General features: G+C 29.7%; 1 protein-coding gene across 2 annotated transcripts in view; it reads right to left on the bottom strand.

Moving 5' to 3' along the window:
• The window catches only part of LOC108747022 (aquaporin AQPAn.G-like), a 33,413-nt gene extending 22,734 nt beyond the window's left edge, over window positions 1–10,679 (bottom strand). The window contains exons 1-2 of one of the 2 annotated variants that reach the window (XM_018484231.1): window positions 10,190–10,679; window positions 8,023–8,146 (exon numbers count right to left, since the gene is read on the bottom strand). In XM_018484231.1, coding sequence (XP_018339733.1) covers window positions 8,023–8,146; window positions 10,190–10,288 — 223 coding nt within the window. In that variant the 5' untranslated portion in view covers window positions 10,289–10,679. Of the gene's footprint in view, window positions 1–8,022; window positions 8,147–8,370; window positions 8,594–10,189 lie in introns of those variants that run through there. The other variant, XM_018484232.1, reaches the window with a different exon arrangement.
• Window positions 10,680–11,141: the final 462 nt, after the last annotated feature.

Here is an 11,141-nt window from a genome sequence, read left to right as displayed (position 1 = left end):
TTAACGTCGGCTTTTTTATGATTTATTTGTGTCTTCTACTCATAGTTAGGAAACCTCGTCTCTTATTTGTTTACCTATTAAAATCACTTTAGCGCATATATGCAAAACATCAGTCGATAATTTGAAAAACAAAAGCTAGGTGTCAAGAATGAAAAAGTAAAGCAAAGAAAATAAAAATTAACTATCAAATAATATATGTAGATACCATTAGCCCTTCAGCGCCATTCTCAAATCTCATGGCAGATTTGAAGTTCTTTTTACTTAATATGCTACAATTTTTTTATTAATACGGATATGTGATAAAAATACATACATTTGCCCGTTACTGTTATATTTTTTAATATCTGGTCTCAAATGAAAAAAAAATTTGTTATAATATGTTTATTTTTATGTGATATTTTTATACAATATTCATATAATAATTACGTGGCAAAACAGTATAAAGTAACACCGAGGGTTGGTAAAAATAGCATATCTCAAGCAGAACAACAAGTTATTATGATATCAATATAATGACTCTAAAATCGTTTTTTAATCATTTCCGATTCATTTTAATGTCATTTTGACGTTATCATAATTTGTTGTTCTGTTTGGGATTAGCCCGCGTTTAAATGCATTAAAAGATGTTAAATAAAGTCAAATAGCGGAAACCGGAGACTTTTTACAAACCAGTTTATATGTGCGTCTTAAATCGGTGTAATATAAATTAACGAGTCGATATTTGTGCGTATTGTATTTTAAAGTGGATTCTCATCCGTGTTCGCAAATTTATGGATGGTACTGTGTGTCAGTGAACTGTCCAAGTTAGTTTCGGGATCCCGCTCTCTTTCCTCGCTTTCGTTTTCGCCGCCGGATAAAGAGGCGCGCTTTTACGAACCGCATTTTAACGCCCGCGTTGAAAAATCGCTCTCGCGTGGGCGTGACGAGAGCGATCTCCTTTGTTACAAAAATTCAATTCAACGTGACGTGCATTAAGTCAATAAGTCGCACCGTAACACGGAGAACAGTGTAGAAACACCTGCGAAACTGTTGGAGACCTCGGCGCGCGAATTCAGATCAAAGTAAAAATATTTATTTAATTTAATTTATTGTGTGTATTCAAAGAATTACATTTGAGGTGTGCGGGAAAATAAGTACACAAATGGTGAAGCACCAGCAACGTTGCTGTCTACCAGGACGATTTAAATTGTAGGTTTAAGGAAAGAACAATTTTGCTGAAGTTTTTAATTTAGCTACAGATCCGAAAATAATTTTGCTAGATCATCAAAATAATTACGTAGAAATTTCAAACGTGATGAGCAATGCTGCAAGAAGTCTTGACATTCTAGCAATCAGTTTAGGCATCCTGCACAATTATTTTGATGAACTAATAAAATTATTTTTCAGATATGTATCTCTCTAAATTTTTAGATATTTATGGCAAAACCATTCATATATTGAATTGCTTAATAAATATTATGTCAATTGACAAATACTTCCCTTTTTTCTCAAATTAATTCAATCGACAAAATAAAATTTCCTTTCTCTTAATCTTTACAATCCTGTTAAAAATAAACATCACGCACATTTTTATCACAACGTTATCGATGTTTATCAACGCTATTATACTTGCGAAACAGATAAACATTGTGCCGCCAAGAAGGTCTCTTGGCCTCCTTGTCATAATACAACGGTAACAGACAATAATTAAACAGCATTAATTGGGTCGTTACGCGGTGACAAAGCGACTTCATAGTAAATAGCTTCCGCAATTAGCGCCGTGCACTCGTCGTCGCGCACTCACGTTGCATTCTCGCGCGCCACTCGCACAAGAATAATTATGTCTGTGCAACTTCCATACGTAATCCCGCGATGAATTCACCACGTTTGCACGTTACACGGCATGTCGCGTGTGTTACATCTCGCTCCCCGGTATGCTGATTGTGATGGCGCTTGATGAGAATAGTTGTGTACAACATCGAGAGGACCGAGTATATTGCTGCAGTAAATGAGTTTCATCTTACATTTTATTTTATAGTCTGAGTTCTATTAATATAGCAAGATATGTAAAAATTTCCGTTCAATTACTTCATCAATTTTTTTGATCCAATTGTAAATACATGACAGTATACTTTATTGCGTACAATGTTTTGTGACAGCGTATTTCGTTACGATAACTGGGAATAAGAATCATGATAGCTATCATAGTAATATTAAAGTGACAATAAAATTTAATGAAACATTGAGTCACATTTCATCAATCTAAAGATTGATCGAAGATATAATATAGTCTTAATGTCTCATTTAAAAGCTCGCCGAAATTACTGTAAGAGTCTATGAGGTGTGACTCAAATTTCGAAGAACATTAAAGTCATTATCAACTATTACACGATTATACCATTGCGTTAACTGTAGAAAATTTATCATTTAGGTGAATTGTGTGACGTAAAATAATTATTACTGTACGTAATCAAAGGCATATTCACGTATTGTTCAATTTCAAGAATTTTATTTCCTTCCTTTTATTTTCTAATTTAATGCTAATCCAATTTTTATTTTCAATCAAAATTACAATTTAAATTTTAGTTTTAATATTTTTGAAATTAATAAATTGAAATGTAAGTTCCGCTGGATACATTGCTCATAAAAAAATTACACAATTAAAATTTAATAAAAATCAAATATATGTATTAAAAATTTTAGAGAAATATTTGAATACAAAAGATATAAAATTAAAAAAACATAAATTTAAAAACATATTAATTGAGAACCAGAAATTATAAATTTAAATAATCGAAAGATATGCTATTTTGATCAGTAATAAAAATAGTTTGGTTATTTTTCATTCTTAATATTTTTCTAAAATCATGATCCATGATAAGAATAATCATTCTAATTCAATTTATCTCGCATTATAATGTAACATAATAACAGAAACGCTATTCAAATAGACAATAATGTAGAAAATAGAAAGACTGCGTTTATATTGGATATGTTTCTTTGAAGAATGGAAAATTTTTTATCTTGTTAACGAGCTTTTCGGAAAATAATTGAACAGCAGTAATCTATATACAGATAATCATGTGAAATTAGGCAAACAATTAGATAGATTCGCGATAACGTGAATAAAGAACAATTACGCGTTCTTCTAAGAAATGAAAAAAACGCACAGAGTTATGCAATTCACGTTCGGGAATTCATAGGATCGAGGAAAACTACGCCGCTTCGATACAAGGCACGTCGTAATGCTTTAATGACATTGGCGGGCCATGCATCGTGAAGAATCACTACAATAGTCATCATAGCATTAATCATTCTTCAGATCACACTGATTGCTCTCTGTTTAATTCTTTTATCTTCCGTAACAACTTTTAACAACAAGACTAATAAATCACGTGCTCATTATTGTACTCGTGCAATAAAAAGAGATGCATCTCTCGAACAATTAAAAATTCTGGAGCACCTTCCGGATGCCTTGTACGTAAAACGATTCATTTAACTTTAATGTCTCTCTTTCGTTTTTAAGAATATATTTTTAGTTTTAAAAAAGTATATTCTTTTTTAATTAAAATGCTTAAGACATGAAGTTAAACAAAAAGTGTTATCTAAATTCATAATGAATAGATATAATGATGTTACATGACAAGCAGAAATTATTTCTTTCACTTAAATTATAAAGTTTCGATCTATGGAAAATCTCCCGTTGAAATATTATTATTATATCTACACGTGTATGGAAAAATTGAATTTAATCGACTTACTGTAAATATACTGCGCACATGCCGCTTATAAATTATATCTTGCACGATCATCTTTCTAGTCGATCTGATTAATCGCTCTTGCGATTTGCTAGCATTGCGAAAGTATGACATCGGTCTAAAAGAATATCATTCCTTTGATCATATCATTTTATTTAAATATATTTTTTTATTTATATTTAATGTTTATAATAAAAATCCTGTTCTAGTAATTACTCCTGATTTTCTTATTTTCTGCAATTTTTACATAACATTTTCTTATTAGTCGATTCAAACAGTTCTTGGAATAATATACATAAATAAATAAAGGAGCGCTAAATAGATTGAAGTTGAATTTTATACCTCGACCGTACTTGATGCTCCTTTATTTATTTGTGTAATTCAGCAATCTAATTTAACTTAATATTCTGAATAATATAGAGAAAAGGCGAGAAAAACGCCAATAATACCGTCATACTATTTTGTTTTTGGATACAATATTTTATAAACATAAACTAAAAATAAATTTTAGAAACGTAAATACAAACTAGAACGTGTCTTCTATTAGATGATATAGCAATTTTTATAATATTGTTTACAATTTTACAATAAACAACAACTACAAGTAAGTGTATATGAAAATTTCTTCACTAGAATTTGTTCACTTCGATATAAGATATTTTTTGTTTATTTATATATTATACATACTTTATGCTGTTCTACAAGAACGCGACAATTTTTCTAGAAAATTTTCCTATAAATACAAGATAGCATTATTCGATAGGATTATTTAACATTAATATTTAATATTAATTTATTAATATTTATATTAATGATTTAATATTATATCAATAAAATACCTATATTATTTAATAATATTTTGTAATTTACAAAGAAAGCCATAAGAATTTTATTTTTGCATTTGTAAAATTCGTTCTTAGCTAATTTTATATAAAAACGAGCCACAAATGTACAATATAAATTATGAGTTCTTACTTTTTTAATTATATAAACAGATCATATTTTTTATCAGTATTAATGAAGCAAATATGTTTAGTTATTAAAAAAATAAGAAAGTTTTTTCAGGAGATATGTCAGTATCGACGACTTTCCTCTAATAAAATAAAAAAATAATAAGTAATAATATTCCAGAGGATGATAATCGTCAATATTAAAATTTATGTTAAATTCCAAATATTAAAAAACAGATTTTCAGGCAAATTACCAAACAAAGTATGTGTGATGTGTAATTAAAATAAATTTACATATAATAATCTACATATAATGAATTTGTAAATTGACATAATTTCAAATTATGAGAATAATGTTTATATTTATTTTAATATCCGGACTACAACATTTGACATTAATATTTAAAGAAACAAAAAAATACAGTTTAAATAAGTTTTTGTTAAAAAAAAGTTGATTTCATGCTTATTCAAGGAATGCTTATCCTCGAAATAAATCCCGTATGATATGTGTATAACAACATGACGCGTAGTAAAGCATAATAATTAAATGGTAACATAGCGGAAATTGTAGAATCTCGACAAGCGATCGTTTGTGATGCGAAACAAAAAGTACCGTGAGAAATCTCATATCTGCCGACATTGGCGTTGCTATAATTTTTTTAGAATTGCTTGTGCATCGGCAAAATCCTTTAAAAAATTTATCATCTTAATTATCATAATTCTAAAAAGTATGTTGTAAAATTCACATTTAGTTTTAATTTATTTAATTGAAATTAAGTCCGACGCATTTTACAAGCCAGGCGAGTTTTTGCACTTTAAGACAACAGTTAAATAATAAAAGTTGATTTTTCATGCGCAAATACGCAAAAGATACACACGAGAATTTTACATTTTGCGACCGAGAATTGTCGCCGGATTCCTCGCTTATTCGTCTTACTATAAAACTTGATTGCATCACGTTCCCAGAAGACTCATAAAGTAAATTTTGCGTGAATGAAAATTGTTCGCATCTATTTTAAGCTGAGAAAATTTATCAACATAAACTCTGTTTTTTTGTGGAAAATTTTTAGTCTTGAAAGAAAAGTAGTCCGTCAATATGTCTAAAAATAAGATGATAAAAATGTCTAAGAATATTCTTGATAAAATAATTAGTATAACATCTCTCGGCGAGAAAAATAATGATGGAATGAGGAATTGAAGTAATACACGATTAAGAAACACCTTCCTCTTGCACGAAACAATGAATCGACAGCACGTAAACATACATCGGATTATCGCGGTGATTATCGAGATCGTTAGGGTGCAATTTCTCGAACGCATAACATTAACAGCTGATGCTAATCGTATGTGCAGAAGCCGCCGCCGCAAGCTAGTCGTGAACACTATAATTGTCGACGCATAGAAAATGAGGCACGCCAACGACGCGGCAGAATGCAAAATTATCCGTTTCGCACGACTCGCCATTTCCGGCTAAGCACGTCCGAGATTGCTTTGTTGAGTAAAATTAATTTTCCTGTTCCGGAAACTTCGAGAACAACGAAGACGAATTAAAAATACAAAAATTTCCTAAAATTTTAGATTGAATAATTTTACATAGTTAGAGTTAATTATTAATTTTAAAGGTATTAATCGATATTCGTGTAAAGTGCAACATAAAATTCTTCATTAAATTAATTCTTGAATCAATTTATCGTTTTTGAAAATTCGAGAAAAACAGAATAAAAAACTGCAAAATATGCGAGAGAAAAACAAACGTCGCGATAAGTATTGATAATTTGTATTGACGATTATCGATATAATTAGAGTGCAGCAAAATGGAATGTAAATGTTTCGTAACACGCTAGTTTTGCTTAAGGTCTTATCATTGATAGTAACTTTACGGAAAAGAATTGAAAAGTATAAACAAAATAAAAAAAATAAAATTTTCAATTTTGCGTATTTTGCAATAATAGATGAGGTGCAATAATAGATCAATATTTAGAACTTACTTTTATCGATTAATGCGCGCTTTTATTTTGCGTAAAATTCTATAGTATTTAATTATATTAAATTATAGTTTAAAAATTAAACATATAAAATTAAATTATATAAAATTATAAAATGATTTTTAGGTCGCGTTTTTTTTTCGTAAATTGCACGTAAGTCGCGATCTGTCGAGAGCGATTTAAAGCGTTGCAGAATTAAACTTTTGTAGCACTGATATAGCCCATGCCTGCCTGTCGATAAAATAGGAATTTGTTATCATCCATGATTTACTAAATAGTCAAAATTATTATAATGAGAATATTAAAAAATTTATAATAATATTTTATTACTGTTTTAGAATACTCAGTAAGATATACTTGATTATAATGCTACTAAAAGTTTGAAATACGTTACGAGTGGTATAAAGTTACAATTTCTTTTCGCAACGCACGAGCAAGAATATAAAAAGATTTATTTGTTACAAATAAATATATGTAAAAATAAAAAATACTTGGATATTATGTTTCGTACAATAAATATAATAATTGTAAAGATTTCGTTATAAAAGTCATTAAAAAATTTACGTGATATTGCAATTTGATACACAATTTCAAAATGAAAGAATTAAGAATTAAGATTACAGCAAAATGTTTATGCATTATATTGTTTTTATACGTCTAACCCTGGATTTTCCTGAAGAATTTAATTAAACGGAAAATCGCCTCGTAATCTCTTTCTCAAGATATGACACGCTATTTAATTACATGTAATTGCATAACAATCTGCAGCGATGCGTTCATGCGGATACGTCGCCAGTGAACGTTGTGCTGCCGGAAACGCATTCCTTTGCATTTTCATATATTATGCACGTAAACGATTCGAAGAACTTCCGCGGGATTGATAAATGATACGATTTCCTGCAGAAAAACCGCATCGTATCATACTGTGTCGAAGTTTAGCTATTAAATCGTTAACTCATCCATGAATCCATATATAGATTTAAAAACGTAAAGTAATATATGTAAGCGTATTTTATATTTAACGCAAAATATAACAAGATAACGCATTTTTTAAGATTAAAAATAGTAAAAAAAAAAGTAAAAACTAAAATAAAGAATTAAATATGAACCTCTTTGGAGAAATGTATCAGGAAATATCTTGTTTTTTTATTTAAAATAAAAAGCGTTAAAATATATATTTCTTTAAAATCAAAAGAAGTAAAACAGGTAACTGAGAATCAAGCGCAGTAATTAGAACGCACATTATTTATTCTTCATATTTTCCTTAATAACATATATTAGTATTTCAAATTGTATAGATTTCATTCTTTGTGTAAAATTAAATATAAAAGGATATTATGATAGACTCACGTCGATGTCGTTCCTGAGCGGACCTGTCCTCGCCTTCCTTGGGCATCGATGATGTATGCCGCTGCACTCGGTCATTTTCCACGTATCCTTCGGGAAACACCGTGGAAACATTCATCCCGGGTTTCTGGAATTGCAGGATTTAATTACGATCAGTAAATCCTTGATCTTTGAGTTGACAGTTCTCGAGCGTTCCTCTCACTATTCATATTTCTTCGAATATTAAAGTGTTATTCATTTCCGAGGATATATATATAGATTTTCTGATATTATAATAAAACATAAACTTTTCTACATCGCTTGAAGAGATATGTAAATATTACACTCTTTAACACTAGTATACGTCATTACCATTGTTTCAACCGTGAATTTCAGATTGCCTTTTCTCATCTCGCGATATAAAATGTTACACCAATGTGAATGGTACGTTAATGACGTAAATAGAAACAAGAAATTGATATAAATTAATGATACGTAATTTTACGTCTATCTGGAGTTTGAACAAGAAGCTATATAACGAGTGTCTCGACTATTTCACGGATGTCTCGTCACGTAACTATTCTTTAACTCTTTATTGAGGTTCTGATCGTATTAGAATGGTTGCTAATTCGTCCTCTAAATCCGACTTCATTAGCGATTCTTTGTCAACTTATCATTGATCATATATACAAGATCAACGGAGAAGATTGAAGAATCTTTTACAATAAAATAAAAAATAAAAAATTATAATGAAAAAAAAAAACAATTATTTTTTCTATTAAATTTCAACACTGACATATATTTCATTATTTAATTTTAAAGAAAAGTTTACCAAATTAAATATTACATTCACGTTTATTCACTTTTTTCATAGTTAATAGATTAACATAATTATTAAAATCAAATTGGTAAAAATAATAATAAAAAAATTAATTAAAGATAGATATAGGATATCCTTTTTAATAAAGAATAAGCAAAAAAGCGGCAGAAAATTTTCTATTCTTAAAATATTATTCCGTTTTATTGTCATAAAAATTACCATTATCCACAAATAGCTTCAGAGTTCATTAGTTGCTTAGTGAAAATCTAGTTAACGTATGGTTTCTAGTTCGAGAATGTCGAGAAGAAATAGAAAACTAAAAATTTACAATGTGTAAATTTTGGAAATTGCACGAAATACATTGGATAAGTGACAACTTTCTCTTCTCTCTCTCTCTCTCTCTCTCTCTCTCTCTCTCTCTCTCTCTCCTTTTCATTTTATTATCTTTAGCTGTAGACCTAAATTCAACAATGTATATCGCAGAACACAAATTCTGACTCAGACTTCTGGTATAACGATAAGATACTTCGTACTGCTTGTATTATTGTACCATAATTATCTCCACCTTTATTGCCTATGAAAGTGGGTATTTAAACAAAAGAGCGTAACTTATCTATCGTTTGCGAAAGTTATGAAAATACAAGAAAACTGATAATAGTGATAATCCATTTTAAAGGTGTGCCCAGGCTATCAAGTCAAAATTCGAGCCAAATCTTGAGCCGCGAGTATTTCGGTAAACAATTGTTATACAGTAAAAAACAATAAATTTTAATCGAAATGCTTATGACTCGAAATTCGGCTCGAGTTTCGGCTCGATAATCTGATCGTAATCTTAAGATATCATTACCTGTATTTATTATATATATATTTATAAATATTAATTTTTAATTTTATATCAAAATCATAATCGGTGTAAGTTGAGATTACTGTTTAGTCCCAAAAATACATCTATTAAATGTATTCATACATGTACCCAGGAAAAAATGTTTCATATATAATTATATAAAATTATATAAAAAATTGAGATATTTTGTATACAATTATATATAATAATATATAAAATATGTCTATATATAACATTTTTTTCCCGGATAATATATACAATATAATTAAACGATATTTTATTTAGAATAAATTATTGAATCGTCTAAATTTTTTTTTAATTTTATAAGAGGTTATTTATAAAGCTGTAAAATTATTTATAAAATATTATAGAATAAAGTGTAGAATTAAACTAAAAAAATTCAAATTAGACGTTTAATAAATATTAAATTCAAATAAATTGTGGTCTCATTTATGAATTCCGACGTGCGCTTTTCGATATTGACATTGCACTTAGTTCTTAAAAATTGATAAAAATGGTAAACTTACTCCCAGACGCCGATTTAAGCCAAATCTCCTGGCGGTCGAGTTGTAGGCCAGGAATTCACGCCACAGGCTCAGATAAGTCTTACCACCAGGACGCGACATCCCCTAGGCTCTGCAATCCAGGAAACACCTGCCGCTTCCGTCATCTACTCCCACGAAACCGGCTAACCGGTGGATTATCCTTGTTTAGGACTCGCCAAAATTAACCTCACGAAGGTGGTGACCAGCGAACGACCACTGAAAGAATCCACTGTGATCTTCGACCACCCTGAACCCGTCGATCCGACGTAACATTCGAGTGGCGAGGGTGGTGGTGATAATAGTTAGTACACGTGACGACCTTGACAGCGACCTCACCAAGTTGCGTGACGCTGTGATGATCGTTCTGCTCGCAATGTTCCGGTCACATCGGTCTGCTTGCATCGACCTCGATACAATTACGATTGTCCCAACAAATCGCTAATAAAATCATAAATCGAAAGAATCGCCCTAAATTTTCAGAATAAAAGAACGATCATGCCGCTCAATTAAGAATGATTTTTTGATATTTCTAATATCAGCAACATATTATAATTTTATAAACAAAATTGCTTCAAATAATTTTATAAATAATTATATATTACATAATTTCTCTCCTCTCTCTTTTTCTTTTCGATTTTTGTTGTTAAATAATTTTGTATTTCCTTCTTCTTTTGCTTTCTCTCTCTCTCTCTCTCTCTCTCTCTCTCTTTTCCTCTCTGCTATTCTTTTTTATCTTTTTATTTTTCTTCTTCCTGTTTTTCTCTTCTTTTTTCTTTTCATTAGATATCACAAACCTGCAATCCACTCGCGCTATTTAGTTGTCTAATAATTTTTTTTTTCTATAATTGCTTAAATATTTACAATTGATATTATATTGTTAACTCCTCGATAATTGTCAAAATATGCAATGACACAAAGTAAGAGCAATAAAGAC

This window comes from Trachymyrmex septentrionalis, unplaced genomic scaffold (assembly GCF_001594115.1).
Source record: "Trachymyrmex septentrionalis isolate Tsep2-gDNA-1 unplaced genomic scaffold, Tsep1.0 scaffold19, whole genome shotgun sequence".
In the NCBI taxonomy this organism is placed as follows: Eukaryota; Metazoa; Arthropoda; class Insecta; order Hymenoptera; family Formicidae; genus Trachymyrmex; species Trachymyrmex septentrionalis.
This window is presented reverse-complemented; position numbering and strand designations above follow the sequence as displayed.